The sequence below is a fragment of the Panulirus ornatus genome, chromosome 6 (assembly GCF_036320965.1).
Source record: "Panulirus ornatus isolate Po-2019 chromosome 6, ASM3632096v1, whole genome shotgun sequence".
NCBI lineage: Eukaryota > Metazoa > Arthropoda > Malacostraca > Decapoda > Palinuridae > Panulirus > Panulirus ornatus.
In genome coordinates, this window is record NC_092229.1 from 697,495 (window position 1) to 714,111 (window position 16,617).

Consider the following 16,617-nt stretch of genomic DNA (forward strand, 5'->3'; position numbering starts at 1 on the left):
ATCCTGGGAGCCTTGAGGAATGTGTGGAAGTCGAGAACAGTATCTCGGAAAGCAAAAATGGGTTTGCTTGAAGGAATAGTGGTTCCACAATGTTGTATGGTTGCGAGGCGTGGACTTGGATAGAGTTGTGCGCAGGAGGGTGGATGTGCTGGAAATGAGATGTTTGAGGACAATGTATGGTGAGAGGTGGTTTGATCGAGTAAGTAATGTAAGGGTAAGAGAGATGTGTGGAAATAAAAAGAGCGTGGTTGAGAGAGCAGAAGAGGGTGTTTTGAAATGGTTTGGTCACATGGAGAGAATGAGTGAGGAAAGATTGACCAAGAGGATATATGTGTCGGAGGTGGAGGGAACGAGAAGTGGGAGACCAAATTGGAGGTGGAAAGATGGAGTGAAAAAGATTTTGAGTGATCGGGGGCCTGCACATGCAGGAGGGTGAAAGGAGGGCAAGGAATAGAGTGAATTGGAGCGATGTGGTATACCGGGGTTGACGTGCTGTCAGTGGATTGAATCAGGGCATGTGAAGCGTATGGGGGTAAACCATGGAAAGTTGTGTGGTGCCTGGATGTGGAAAGGGAGCTGTGGTTTCGGGCAGTATTGCATGACAGCTAGAGACTGAGTGTGAACGAATGGGGCCTTTGTTGTCTTTTCTAGCGCTACTCGACACTGAGGGGGCGAGGGGGATGGTATTCCAGGAGTGGCGAGGTGGCGATGGGAATGAATAAAAGGACAGACAGTGTGAATTGTGTGCATGGGTATATATGTATGTGTCTGTGTGTGTATATGTGTACATTGAGATGTATAGGTATGTATATTTGCGTGTGTGGACGTGTATGTATATACATGTGTATGGGGGGGTGGGTTGGGCATTTCTTTCGTCTGTTTCCTTGCGCTACCTCGCAAACGCGGGAGACAGCGACAAAGCAAAATAAATAGAAAATTTATATATAATATATATATATATCTATATATATATATATAAATATATTATATATATATTATATATATATATTTTTTTTCAAACTATTCGCCATTTCCCGCGTTAGCGAAGGTAGCGTTAAGAATACAGGACTGGGCCTTTAAGGGTATATCCTCACCTGGCCCCCTTCTCTGTTCCTTCTTTTGGAAAATAAAAAAAAAAACGAGAGGGGAGGAATTCCAGCCCCCCCGCTCCCTCCCTTTTAGGCGCCTTCTACGACACGCAGGAATAGTGAAGTACTCTTTCTCCCCTATTCCCAGGGATAATATTTATATATATATATATATATATTATTATATATATATTATATATATATTATATATATATATATTATATATATATTTAAAAAGCGAGATATACATAAGTATACTTATGTAAGTAGGAGAGATGGCAGAGAGCGTTATTGGATTACGTGTTAATTGGACGACGTGGAAAGAGAGACTTTTGGATGTTAATGTGCTGAGAGGTGCAACTGGAGGATGTTGATCATTATCTTGTGGAGGCTAAGGTGAAGATTTGTATGGGTTTTCAGAAAAGAAGAGTGAATGTTGGGGTGAAGAGGGTGGTGAGAGTAAGTGAGCTTGGGAAGGAGACTTGTGTGAGGAAGTACCATGAGAGACTGAGTACAGAATGGAAAAAGGTGAGAACAATGGAAGTAAGGGAGTGGGGGGGGAGGAATGATGTATTTAGGGAATCAGTGATGGATTGGCGCAAAAGATGCTTGTGGCTATGGAAGCGTGGAGGTGGGTGATTAGAAAGGGTACGTGAGTGGTGGAAATGAAGACAGATGGGTATTGTGAAGAGAGAGAGAGGCATTTGGACGATTTTTGTAGGGAAAAAATGAAATTGAGTGGGAGACGTATAAAGAAAGAGACAGGAGGTCAAGAGAAAAGTGCAAGAGGTGAAAAAAAGGGCAAATGAGAGTTGGGGTGAGAGAGTATCATTAAATTTTTAGGGAGAATAAAAAGATGTTCTGGAAGGAGGTAAATAAAGTGCGTAAGGAAAGGGAAGCAAATGGGAACTTCAGTGAAGGGCGCAAATGGGAGGTGATAACAAGTAGTGGTGATGTGAGAAGGAGATGGAGTGAGAATTTTGAAGGTTTGTTGAATGTGTTTGATGATAGAGTGGCAGATATAGGGTGTTTTGGTCGAGGTGGTGTGTAAAGCGAGAGGGTTAGGGAAAATGATTTGGTAAACAGAAAAGAGGTAGTAAAAGCTTTACGGAAGATGAAAGCCGGCAAGGCAGCAGGTTTGGATGGTATTGCAGTGGAATCTATTAAAAAAGGGGGTGACTGTATTGTTGACTGGTTGGTAAGGTTATTTAATGTATGTATGACTCATGGTGAGGTGCCTGAGGATTGGCAGAATGCTTGCATAGTGCCATTGTACAAAGGCAAAGGGGATAAGAGTGAGTGCTCAAATTACAGAGGTATAAGTTTGTTGAGTATTCCTGGTAGAATATATGGGAGGGTATTGATTGAGAGGGTGAAGGCATGTACAGAGCATCAGATTGGGGAAGAGCAGTGTGGTTTCAGAAGTGGTAGAGGGTGTGTGGATCAGGTGTTTGCTTTGAAGAATGTATGTGAGAAATTCTTAGAACAGCAAATGGATTTGTATGTAGCATTTATGGATCTGGAGAAGGCATATGATAGAGTTGACAGAGATGCTCTGTGGAAGGTATTAAGAATATATGGTGTGGGAGGCAAGTGGTTAGAAGCAGTGAAAAGTTTTTATCGAGGATGTAAGGCATGTGTACGTGTAAGAAGAGAGGAAAGTGATTAGTTCTCAGTGAATGTAGGTTTGCGGCAGGGGTGTGTGATGTCTCCATGGTTGTTTAATTTGTTTATGGATGGGGTTGTTAGGGAGGTGAATGCAAGAGTTTTGGAAAGAGGGGCAAGTATGAAGTCTGTTGTGGATGAGAGAGCTTGGGAAGTGAGTCAGTTGTTGTTCGCTGGTGATACAGCGCTGGTGGCTGATTCATGTGAGAAACTGCAGAAGCTGGTGACTGAGTTTGGTAAGTGTGTGAAAGAAAAAAGTTTAGAGTAAATGTGAATAAGAGCAAGGTTATGTTGAAAGAAGAAAGTTAAGAGTAAATGTGAACAAGAGCAAGGTTATTAGGTACAGTAGGGTTGAGGGTCAATTCAATTGGGAGGTAAGTTTGAATGGAGAAAAACTGGAGGAAGTAAAGTGTTTTAGATATCTGGGAGTGGATCTGGCAGCGGATGGAACCATGGAAACGGAAGTGAATCATAGGGTGGGGGAGGGGGCGAAAATCCTGGGAGCCTTGAGGAATGTGTGGAAGTCGAGAACAGTATCTCGGAAAGCAAAAATGGGTTTGCTTGAAGGAATAGTGGTTCCAACAATGTTGTATGGTTGCGAGGCGTGGGCTATGGATAGAGTTGTGCGCAGGAGGGTGGATGTGCTGGAAATGAGATGTTTGAGGACAATGTATGGTGAGAGGTGGTTTGATCGAGTAAGTAATGTAAGGGTAAGAGAGATGTGTGGAAATAAAAAGAGCGTGGTTGAGAGAGCAGAAGAGGGTGTTTTGAAATGGTATGGGCACATGGAGAGAATGAGTGAGGAAAGATTGACCAAGAGGATATATGTGTCGGAGGTGGAGGGAACGAGAAGTGGGAGACCAAATTGGAGGTGGAAAGATGGAGTGAAAAAGATTTTGAGTGATCGGGGCCTGAACATGCAGGAGGGTGAAAGGAGGGCAAGGAATAGAGTGAATTGGATCGATGTGGTATACCGGGGTTGACGTGCTGTCAGTGGATTGAATCAGGGCATGTGAAGCGTCTGGGGTAAACCATGGAAAGTTGTGTGGTGCCTGGATGTGGAAAGGGAGCTGTGGTTTCGGGCAGTATTGCATGACAGCTAGAGACTGAGTGTGAACGAATGGGGCCTTTGTTGTCTTTTCCTAGCGCTACCTCGCACACATGAGGGGGGAGGGGGATGGTATTCCAGGAGTGGCGAGGTGGCGATGGGAATGAATAAAAGGCAGACAGTGTGAATTGTGTGCATGGGTATATATGTATGTGTCTGTGTGTGTATATGTGTACATTGAGATGTATAGGTATGTATATTTGCGTGTGTGGACGTGTATGTATATACATGTGTATGGGGGTGGGTTGGGCCATTTCTTTCGTCTGTTTCCTTGCGCTACCTCGCAAACGCGGGAGACAGCGACAAAGCAAAATAAATAGATAAATATATATATATATATATATATATATATATATATATATATATATATATATATATATATATATATATATATATATATATAATTTTTTTTCAAACTATTCGCCATTTCCCGCGTTAGCGAGGTAGCGTTAAGAATACAGGACTGGGCCTTTAAGGGAATATCCTCACCTGGCCCCCTTCTCTGTTCCTTCTTTTGGAAAATAAAAAAAAAAACGAGAGGGGAGGAATTCCAGCCCCCCCGCTCCCTCCCCTTTTAGGCGCCTTCTACGACACGCAGGGAATACGTGGGAAGTACTCTTTCTCCCCTATTCCCAGGGATAATATATATATATATATATATATATATATATATATATATATATATATATATATATATATATATATATATATATATATTTAAAAAGCGAGATATACATAAGTATACTTATGTAAGTAGGAGAGATGGCCAGAGAGCGTTATTGGATTACGTGTTAATTGACAGACGTGCGAAAGAGAGACTTTTGGATGTTAATGTGCTGAGAGGTGCAACTGGAGGGATGTCTGATCATTATCTTGTGGAGGCTAAGGTGAAGATTTGTATGGGTTTTCAGAAAAGAAGAGTGAATGTTGGGGTGAAGAGGGTGGTGAGAGTAAGTGAGCTTGGGAAGGAGACTTGTGTGAGGAAGTACCAGGAGAGACTGAGTACAGAATGGAAAAAGGTGAGAACAATGGAAGTAAGGGGAGTGGGGGAGGAATGGGATGTATTTAGGGAATCAGTGATGGATTGCGCAAAAGATGCTTGTGGCATGAGAAGAGTGGGAGGTGGGTTGATTAGAAAGGGTAGTGAGTGGTGGGATGAAGAAGTAAGAGTATTAGTGAAAGAGAAGAGAGAGGCATTTGGACGATTTTTGTAGGGAAAAAATGAAATTGAGTGGGAGACGTATAAAAGAAAGAGACAGGAGGTCAAGAGAAAAGTGCAAGAGGTGAAAAAAAGGGCAAATGAGAGTTGGGGTGAGAGAGTATCATTAAATTTTAGGGAGAATAAAAAGATGTTCTGGAAGGAGGTAAATAAAGTGCGTAAGACAAGGGAGCAAATGGGAACTTCAGTGAAGGGCGCAAATGGGGAGGTGATAACAAGTAGTGGTGATGTGAGAAGGAGATGGAGTGAGTATTTTGAAGGTTTGTTGAGTGTGTTTGATGATAGAGTGGCAGATATAGGATGTTTTGGTCGAGGTGGTGTGCAAAGTGCGAGGGTTAGGGAAAATGAGTTGGTAAACAGAGAAGAGGTAGTAAAAGCTTTGCGGAAGATGAAAGCCGGCAAGGCAGCAGGTTTGGATGGTGTTGCAGTGGAATTTATTAAAAAAGGGGGTGACTGTATTGTTGACTGGTTGGTAAGGTTATTTAATGTATGTATGACTCATGGTGAGGTGCCTGAGGATTGGCGGAATGCGTGCATAGTGCCATTGTACAAAGGCAAAGGGGATAAGAGTGAGTGCTCAAATTACAGAGGTATAAGTTTGTTGAGTATTCCTGGAAAATTATATGGGAGGGTATTGATTGAGAGGGTGAAGGCATGTACAGAGCATCAGATTGGGGAAGAGCAGTGTGGTTTCAGAAGTGGTAGAGGATGTGTGGATCAGGTGTTTGCTTTGAAGAATGTATGTGAGAAATACTTAGAAAAGCAAATGGATTTGTATGTAGCATTTATGGATCTGGAGAAGGCATATGATAGAGTTGATAGAGATGCGCTGTGGAAGGTATTAAGAATATATGGTGTGGGAGGCAAGTTGTTAGAAGCAGTGAAAAGTTTTTATCGAGGATGTAAGGCATGTGTACGTGTAGGAAGAGAGGAAAGTGATTGGTTCTCAGTGAATGTAGGTTTGCGGCAGGGATGTGTGATGTCTCCATGGTTGTTTAATTTGTTTATGGATGGGGTTGTTAGGGAGGTAAATGCAAGAGTTTTGGAAAGAGGGGCAAGTATGAAGTCTGTTGTGGATGAGAGAGCTTGGGAAGTGAGTCAGTTGTTGTTCGCTGATGATACAGCGCTGGTGGCGGATTCATGTGAGAAACTGCAGAAGCTGGTGACTGAGTTTGGTAAAGTGTGTGAAAGAAAGTTAAGAGTAAATGTGAATAAGAGCAAGGTTATTAGGTACAGTAGGGTTGAGGTCAATTCAATTGGGAGGTGAATTTGAATGGAGAAAAACTGGAGGAAGTGAAGTGTTTTAGATATCTGGGAGTGGATCTGGCAGCGGATGGAACCATGGAAGCGGAAGTGGATCATAGGGTGGGGGAGGGGGCGAAAATCCTGGGAGCCTTGAAGAATGTGTGGAAGTCGAGAACATTATCTCGGAAAGCAAAAATGGGTATGTTTGAAGGAATAGTGGTTCCAACAATGTTGTATGGTTGCGAGGCGTGGACTATGGATAGAGTTGTGCGCAGGAGGATGGATGTGCTGGAAATGAGATGTTTGAGGACAATGTGTGGTGTGAGGTGGTTTGATCGAGTAAGTAACGTAAGGGTAAGAGAGATGTGTGGAAATATAAAGAGTGTGGTTGAGAGAGCAGAAGAGGGTGTTTTGAAATGGTTTGGTCACATGGAGAGAATGAGTGAGGAAAGATTGACCAAGAGGATATATGTGTCGGAGGTGGAGGGAACGAGGAGAAGAGGGAGACCAAATTGGAGGTGGAAAGATGGAGTGAAAAAGATTTTGTGTGATCGGGGCCTGAACATGCAGGAGGGTGAAAGGAGGGCAAAGAATAGAGTGAATTGGAGCGATGTGGTATACCGGGGTTGACGTGCTGTCATTGGATTGAATCAAGGCATGTGTATGGGGGTGGGTTGGGCCATTTCTTTCGTCTGTTTCCTTGCGCTACCTCGCAAACGCGGGAGACAGCGAAAAAAAAAAAAAGAATATATATATATATATATATATATATATATATATATATATATATATATATATATATATATATATATACATATATATACATATATATATATACATATATATATATATATATATATATATATATATATATATATATATATATATATATATATATATATATATATATATGTATATATATATATATATATATATATATATATATATATATATATATATATATATATATATATATATATATATATATATATATATACAAATCCATTTGCTTTTCTAAGTATTTCTCACATACATTCTTCAAAGCAAACACCTGATCCACACATCCTCTACCACTTCTGAAACCGCACTGCTCTTCCCCAATCTGATGCTCTGTACATGCCTTCACCCTCTCAATCAATACCCTCCCATATAATTTACCAGGAATACTCAACAAACTTATACCTCTGTAATTTGAGCACTCACTCTTATCCCCTTTGCCTTTGTACAATGGCACTATGCACGCATTCCGCCAATCCTCAGGCACCTCGCCATGAGTCATACATACATTAAATAACCTTACCAACCAGTCAACAATACAGTCACCCCCTTTTTTAATAAATTCCACTGCAATACCATCCAAACCTGCTGCTTTGCCGGCTTTCATCTTCCGCAAAGCTTTTACTACCTCTTCTCTGTTTACCAAATCATATTATTCCTGGGGATAGGGGAGAAAGAATACTTCCCACGCATTCCTCACAGTGTATGTGTCAGAGGTGGAGGGAACAAGGAGAAGCGGGAGACCAAATTGGAGGTGTAACGATGGAATGAAAAAGTTATTGGGTGATCGGGCCTGAACATACAAGAGGGTGAGTGGCGTGAAAGGAATAGAGTGAAAGGAATAATGTTGTATACCGGGGTCGATGTGCTGTCAATGGACTGAACCAGGGCATGTGAAACGTCTGGAGTAAACTATGGAAAGGTGTGTGAGGCCTGAATGTGGATAGGGAGCTGTGGTTTCGGTGCATTCCCTGCGTGTCTTAGAAGGCACCTAAATGGGGCATGATCGGAGTGCTCGTTATCCTCGAAGGCTCACGCTGGGGTGTCCAAATGTGTGTGGATGTTACCAAGACGAGAAGATAGGAGAGATAGGCAGTGTACTTGAGAGAGAGAGAGAGAGAGAGAGAGAGAGAGAGAGAGAGAGAGAGAGAGAGAGAGAGAGAGAGAGAGAAAGTATGTTCTGGCTCTGCTTGAAACAAAGTTCACAGATAAAGGTGAAGAATGATTTGGGAATGTATAAGGCGTAAAGTCAGGGGTTGGTGTGATGGCAAGAGCTGAGTGGGGGGGGGGGGGTAGCAGTAGTGATCAAACAGTTGATCTTAGAATGTGTGAAAAAGAGTGTAGGTAAGTGAGCTCCGGACTGATGTGGGTAGAAATAGAGGGTTGCAAGAGATTGGTGGCTATTAGTGGCCATGAGAAGGAGGTTGATGAGAGGCAAGTGCTTTAGAAGTAGCTGAGTTAGTGTTTCAGTAGTTATCATGGTAGGTATCTGGTGTTTCAGTAGTTATCATGGTAGGTATCTGGTGTTTCAGTAGTTATCATGGTAGGTATCTGGTGTTTCAGTAGTTATCATGGTTGGTATCTGGTGTTTCAGTAGTTATCATGGTAGGTATCTGGTGTTTCAGTAGTTATCATGGTTGGTATCTGGTGTTTCAGTAGTTATCATGGTAGGTATCTGGTGTTTCAGTAGTTATCATGGTAGGTATCTGGTGTTTCAGTAGTTATCATGGTAGGTATCTGGTGTTTCAGTAGTTATCATGGTAGGTATCTGGTGTTTCAGTAGTTATCATGGTAGGTATCTGGTGTTTCAGTAGTTATCATGGTAGGTATCTGGTGTTTCAGTAGTTATCATGGTTGGTATCTGGTGTTTCAGTAGTTATCATGGTAGGTATCTGGTGTTTCAGTAGTTATCATGGTAGGTATCTGGTGTTTCAGTAGTTATCATGGTTGGTATCTGGTGTTTCAGTAGTTATCATGGTAGGTATCTGGTGTTTCAGTAGTTATCATGGTAGGTATCTGGTGTTTCAGTAGTTATCATGGTAGGTATCTGTGTTTCAGTAGTTATCATGGTAGGTATCTGGTGTTTCAGTAGTTATCATGGTAGGTATCTGGTGTTTCAGTAGTTATCATGGTAGGTATCTGGTGTTTCAGTAATTATCATGGTAGGTATCTGGTGTTTCAGTAGTTATCATGGTAGGTATCTGGTGTTTCAGTAGTTATCATGGTGGGTATCTGGTGTTTCAGTAGTTATCATGGTAGGTATCTGGTGTTTCAGTAGTTATCATGGTAGGTATCTGGTGTTTCAGTAGTTATCATGGTAGGTATCTGGTGTTTCAGTAGTTATCATGGTAGGTATCTGGTGTTTCAGTAGTTATCATGGTAGGTATCTGGTGTTTCAGTAGTTATCATGGTTGGTATCTGGTGTTTCAGTAGTTATCATGGTAGGTATCTGGTGTTTCAGTAGTTATCATGGTAGGTATCTGGTGTTTCAGTAGTTATCATGGTTGGTATCTGGTGTTTCAGTAGTTATCATGGTAGGTATCTGGTGTTTCAGTAGTTATCATGGTAGGTATCTGGTGTTTCAGTAGTTATCATGGTAGGTATCTGGTGTTTCAGTAGTTATCATGGTAGGTATCTGGTGTTTCAGTAGTTATCATGGTAGGTATCTGGTGTTTCAGTAGTTATCATGGTAGGTATCTGGTGTTTCAGTAGTTATCATGGTTGGTATCTGGTGTTTCAGTAGTTATCATGGTAGGTATCTGGTGTTAGTGATGTATATTTCAATGCGAGGATGAGAATTGTGGCAATTTAGGGTATGATTAGGGGACATATGGTATTTAGTAAGGTGAAAAGGATTGGCAAACAGCTTTCGGAGTTATGTGCTGAAAAAGGACTGGTGGTGATTGGGAATACCTGGTTTAAAAAGAGGGATATGAATAATCATACGTAGGTGCGCATGAAAGATGGTAGGGCATTATTGGATCACATATGATTGACATGCGTGCAAAAGACAGACTTTTGCTTATGAATGTGTTGAGAGAGGCAGCTGGTGGGATGTCTGACTATTACCTGAGGGAGGCAAGAGTAGAGATTTGTGGGGGGTTTTGGAAAAGAGGAAACGATATGAGTGAAAAGGTGGAGAGAGTAAGTAAGCTTGGAAAAGGGGCATGTTTGAAGAAATACCATGAAAGATTGAATGTAGAAAGGCAAAAGGTGAGAATGAACGGAGCGAGGGGAGTGGGTGAGGGATGGGATATATTTTGGGAAGCTGTGCTGACATGTGCAAGAGAAGTGTTTGACATGTGGAAGGTGGGGGTTGGATGGATGAAAAGGGTAGTGAGTGGCGGAATGACGAAGTAAAATTGTTAGTGAAAGAGAAGAGAGTGTATGGGTGATACATACAAGAAAGGAATGCAATTGACTCTATGTAAGCGGCAGGAGGTCAGAAGGAAAATGTGAATGTTAAAAAAGGCAAGTAAGAGTTGGGGTGAGAGATTATCGGTAAACTTCTGGGAGAAAAAGGTATTTTGGAAGGGTAATAGTATGAGAAAAATAACATGAGAACATCAGCGAAAGGGTCGAATGGGAGAGTGATGAGGAGATGGAGTGAGTATTTTGAACGACTGTGGAATGTGTTGGATGACAGGGTGACAGATTTAGGGTGTTTGAGAAAGTTTGGGAAAGTGGGTTTATGAAGAGAGAAAAGGTGGTGAAAGCCTTGTGTAAGATACAAAGTGGCAAGGCGCCTGGAGTGGATGATACTGCAATTGAAGTTCTTAATAAAAAGGGTGTGACTGTGTCGCTGATTGGTTAGTTAGGATTCTCAGTGTATGTATGGATTATGGTGAGGTGTCTGAGGATTGGCGAAATGCATGTATTTTGCCATTGTACAAAAGTAAGGAGGGCAAAGGCGAGTCTTCGACCTACAGAGGTATACGTTTGCTGAGTGTTTCTCTTAAGTTGTAAGGGAGAGCGGTAATTGAGAGGGTGAAGGCATGTACAGAGCATCAGACTGGGGAGGAGCATTGTGGTTTCAGTAATGGTGGAGGATGTGTGGATCTGTTTTTTTTTTTTTTTCTTCTTTCAAGAATATCATTTATATAAAGGATCTGGAGAAAACATAGCATAAGGTTGATAGAAATGCCTTAAGCAGGTCTTTTGAATACGTAATGTGGAAGAAGAGCTAATAGAAGCATTGAGAGGTTTCATCAAGAGTGTTAGGCTTGTGTACAAGTGGGAAGAGAGGAGAGTAAGTGGTTCCAGGTAGGTTGGTCTGCGGCAGGGGTGCGTGATGCCTCCATGGTTCTTTAATTTGTTCATGGATGGGGTGGTGAGGGAGGTAACAGCAAAGTCTCGGAGAGAGTGGCAAGTATGCTGACACAACCCACATAACTACCGACATGATATGATTTGCTTAACGGTAGAAATAGGGATTTTCTACTTTATTATGAGAAAGTGGCCTTATAAACACATACAACTATAACCTTTTCAGTTTGTTGTTTCTGCAAGAGTTGTTGATATAGGTATTGTCGCCTGGATACGGTCATTTGATATCATGACCTTGCTTAAGGTTATTGCCCACCTTATAGTGGTAAGGTGAAAGTGTCTCACTAAATGGTTCTCTTTTCCCGCAGCGGACGCCACCTTGCTCAGACACAAGCGAGTGGCTCTCATATTCCAGGGACTGGACACCGCCTCCCTCGTAAGGCTGAACCATCACCAGGTTGGCCGCTCCAACAACATGTTCGTCAGATATGTGTTTGACGTCAAGGATCATCTCCAGGTACTACCTCTAGTTCTATAGTACATGTACCTCTGACTGTACCACCTGTACCTGTAATTCGGTAGTACATGTACCTCTGGTTTTATAACATGTACCACTAGTTCAGTAGCACCTGTACCACTAGGTCTGTAGTACACGTACCTCCAGTTCTGTAGTACACGTACCTCCAGTTCTGTAGTACACGTACCTCCAGTTCTGTAGTACACGTACCTCCAGTTCTGTAGTACACGTACCTCCAGTTCTGTAGTACACGTACCTCCAGTTCTGTAGTACACGTACCTCCAGTTTTGTAGTACACGTACCTCCAGTTCTGTAGTACACGTACCTCCAGTTCTGTAGTACATGTACTTCCAGTTCTGTAGTTCATGTACCTAGTTCTGTAGCACAAGCTCCTATAGTTCTATAGTACATGTACCTCTAGTTGTGTATTACATGTACTTCTAGTTCTGTAACACCTGTACCTCTAGTTCTGTAGTACCTGTACCACTAGTTCCATAGTACATATTCTTTCTGGTAGGTACCATGTGTGACTAGTTCTGTACCATCTGTAACTCTAGTTCTGTACCGTCTGTAACTCTAGTTCTGTACCATCTGTACCTTTAGTACTGTAGCACCTGTACCTCTAGTTCAATAACACCTGTACCTCTAGTACTGTACCATCTGTACCTCTAGTTCTGTACGACCTGTACCTCTAGTACTGTACCATCTGTACCTCTAGTTCTGTACCATCTGTACCACCTGTACCACTAGTTCTGTACGACCTGTACCTCTAGTTCTGTACCACCTTTACCTCTAGTTCTGTACCATCTGTACCTCTAGTTCTGTACCATCTGTACCACCTGTACCTCAAGTTCTGTACCATCTGTACCTCTAGTTCTGTACCATCTGTACCTCTAGTTCTGTACCATCTGTACCTCTAGTCTGTACCATCTGTACCTCTAGTTCTGTACCACCTGTACCTCTAGTTCTGTACCATCTGTACCTCTAGTTCTGTACCATCTGTACCTCTAGTTCTGTACCATCTGTACCTCTAGTTCTGTACCATCTGTACCTCTAGTTCTCTGTGTATGACAGCATATACTTGGTAGCACGTATTTGTACCTGATAGCAATAGTGTCGGATAGTATCTTTATGAAGTAGTATCATTATCAAGTACTATCTGTACCAGGTAGTATCTGTACCAGGTAGTATTTGTACCAGGTAGTATTTGTACCAGGTAGTATTTGTACCAGGTAGTATCTGTACCCGTTAGTATCTGCACCAGGTAGTATTTGTACCAGGTAGTATTTGTACCAGGTAGTATTTTGTACTTGGTAGTATTTGTACCAGGTAGTATCTGTACCCGTTAGTATCTGCACCAGGTAGTATTTGTACCAGGTAGTATCTGTACCAGGTAGTATTTTGTACTTGGTAGTATTTGTACCAGGTAGTATCTGCACCCGTTAGTATCTGCACCAGGTAGTATTTGTACCAGGTAGTATTTGTACCAGGTAGTATTTTGTACTTGGTAGTATTTGTACCAGGTAGTATCTGTACCAGTTAGTATCTGCACCAGGTAGTATTTGTACCAGGTAGTATTTGTACCAGGTAGTATTTTGTACTTGGTAGTATTTGTACCAGGTAGTATCTGTACCCGTTAGTATCTGCACCAGGTAGTATTTGTACCAGGTAGTATCTGTACCAGGTAGTATTTTGTACTTGGTGGTATTTGTACCAGGTAGTATCTGTACCCGTTAGTATCTGCACCAGGTAGTATTTGTACCAGGTAGTATCTGTACCAGGTAGTATTTGTACCAGGTAGTGCGGTGGCATAGGGGGGGGGGGGGTAGGGGCTCAGCCTCCCATTTTGTTCATACTCACTTGTATAGAACTGCAGTATGTTGTGAACTGCAGTATGCAGTATGTTGTGAACTGCAGTATGTGGTATGTTGTGAACTGCAGTATGGAGTATGTTGTGAACTGCAGTATGTGGTATGTTGTGAACTGCAGTATGCAGTATGTTGTGAACTGCAGTATGGAGTATGTTGTGAACTGCAGTATGTGGTATGTTGTGAACTGCAGTGTGCAGTATGTTGTGAACTGCAGTATGGAGTATGTTGTGAACTGCAGTATGTGGTATGTTGTGAACTGCAGTATGCAGTATGTTGTGAACTGCAGTATGGAGTATGTTGTGAACTGCAGTATGTGGTATGTTGTGAACTGCAGTATGCAGTATGTTGTGAACTGCAGTATGGAGTATGTTGTGAACTGCAGTATGTGGTATGTTGTGAACTGCAGTATGTTGTGAACTGCAGTATGGAGTATGTTGTGAACTGCAGTATGCAGTATGTTGTGAACTGCAGTATGTGATATGTTGTGAACTGCAGTATGCAGTATGTTGTAAACTGCAGTATGCAGTATGATGTGAACTGCAGTATGCAGTATGTTGTGAACTGCAGTATGGAGTATGTTGTGAACTGCAGTATGGAGTATGTTGTGAACTGCAGTATGCAGTATGTTGTGAACTGCAGTATGCAGTATGTTGTGAACTGCAGTATGGAGTATGTTGTGAACTGCAGTATGGAGTATGTTGTGAACTGCAGTATGCAGTATGTTGTGAACTGCAGTATGCGGTATGTTGTGAACTGCAGTATGTGGTATGTTGTGAACTGCAGTATGCAGTATGTTGTGAATTGCAGTATGCAGTATGTTGTGAACTGCAGTATGTGGTATGTTGTGAACTGCAGTATGGAGTATGTTGTGAACTGCAGTATGTGGTATGTTGTGAACTGCAGTATGTGGTATGTTGTGAACTGCAGTATGCAGTATGTTGTGAACTGCAGTATGTGGTATTGTGAACTGCAGTATGTGGTATGTTGTGAACTGCAGTATGGAGTATGTTGTGAACTGCATTATGCAGTATGTTGTGAACTGCAGTATGCGGTATGTTGTGAACTGCAGTATGCAGTATGTTGTGAACTGCATTATGTGGTATGTTGTGAACTGCAGTATGCAGTATGTTGTGAACTGCAGTATGCAGTATGTTGTGAACTGCAGCATGTGGTATGTTGTGAACTGCAGTATGTGGTATGTTGTGAACTGCAGTATGCAGTATGTTGTGAACTGCATTATGCAGTATGTTGTGAACTGCATTATGTGGTATGTTGTGAACTGCAGTATGCAGTATGTTGTGAACTGCATTATGTGGTATGTTGTGAACTACAGTATGTGGTATGTTGTGAACTGCAGTATGCGGTATGTTGTGAACTGCAGTATGCAGTATGTTGTGAACTGCAGCATGTGGTATGTTGTGAACTGCAGTATGCAGTATGTTGTGAACTGCAGTATGCAGTATGTTGTGAACTGCAGCATGTGGTATGTTGTGAACTGCAGTATGTGGTATGTTGTGAACTGCAGTATGCAGTATGTTGTGAACTGCAGTATGTGGTATGTTGTGAACTGCAGTATGCAGTATGTTGTGAACTGCATTATGTGGTATGTTGTGAACTGCAGTATGTGGTATGTTGTGAACTGCATTATGTGGTATGTTGTGAACTGCAGTATGTGGTATGTTGTGAACTGCAGTATGCAGTATGTTGTGAATTGCAGTATGCAGTATGTTGTGAACTGCAGTATGCAGTATGTTGTGAACTGCAGTATGCAGTATGTTGTGAACTGCAGTATGCGGTATGTTGTGAACTGCAGTATGTGGTATGTTGTGAACTGCAGTATGCAGTATGTTGTGAATTGCAGTATGCAGTATGTTGTGAACTGCAGTATGCAGTATGTTGTGAACTGCAGTATGCAGTATGTTGTGAACTGCAGTATGCAGTATGTTGTGAACTGCAGTATGTGGTATGTTGTGAACTGCAGTATGCAGTATGTTGTGAACTGCATTATGTGGTATGTTGTGAACTGCAGCATGTGGTATGTTGTGAACTGCAGTATGCAGTATGTTGTGAACTGCAGCATGTGGTATGTTGTGAACTGCAGTATGTGGTATGTTGTGAACTGCAGTATGCAGTATGTTGTGAACTGCATTATGTGGTATGTTGTGAACTGCAGTATGCAGTATGTTGTGAACTGCATTATGTGGTATGTTGTGAACTACAGTATGTGGTATGTTGTGAACTGCAGTATGCAGTATGTTGTGAACTGCAGTATGCAGTATGTTGTGAACTGCATTATGTGGTATGTTGTGAACTGCAGTATGCAGTATGTTGTGAACTGCATTATGTGGTATGTTGTGAACTACAGTATGTGGTATGTTGTGAACTGCAGTATGCAGTATGTTGTGAACTGCAGTATGTGGTATGTTGTGAACTGCAGTATGTGGTATGTTGTGAACTGCAGTATGCAGTATGTTGTGAACTACAGTATGTGGTATGTTGTGAACTGCAGTATGCAGTATGTTGTGAACTGCATTATGTGGTATGTTGTGAACTACAGTATGTGGTATGTTGTGAACTGCAGTATGCAGTATGTTGTGAACTGCAGTATGCAGTATGTTGTGAACTACAGTATGTGGTATGTTGTGAACTGCAGTATGCAGTATGTTGTGAACTGCATTATGTGGTATGTTGTGAACTACAGTATGTGGTATGTTGTGAACTGCAGTATGCAGTATGTTGTGAACTGCATTATGTGGTATGTTGTGAACTACAGTATGTGGTATGTTGTGAACTGCAGTATGCAGTATGTTGTGAACTGCAGTATGCAGTATGTTGTGAACTACAGTATGTGGTATGTTGTG

The 16,617-nt window shown here is 41.8% G+C and overlaps 1 protein-coding gene across 4 annotated transcripts in view; it reads left to right on the top strand.

Moving 5' to 3' along the window:
* Positions 1 to 16,617, top strand: part of beta-Man (beta-mannosidase) — a 123,556-nt gene that overhangs the window by 18,599 nt on the left and 88,340 nt on the right. For all 4 annotated transcript variants that reach the window (XR_011712854.1, XM_071662334.1, XM_071662333.1 and 1 more), the window contains exon 4: positions 11,737 to 11,885. Coding sequence is in view for 3 of the 4 variants with exons in the window: in XM_071662334.1 (XP_071518435.1) it covers positions 11,737 to 11,885 (149 nt within the window). In the remaining variant the exon portion in view is untranslated. The remainder of the gene's footprint in view (positions 1 to 11,736; positions 11,886 to 16,617) is intronic.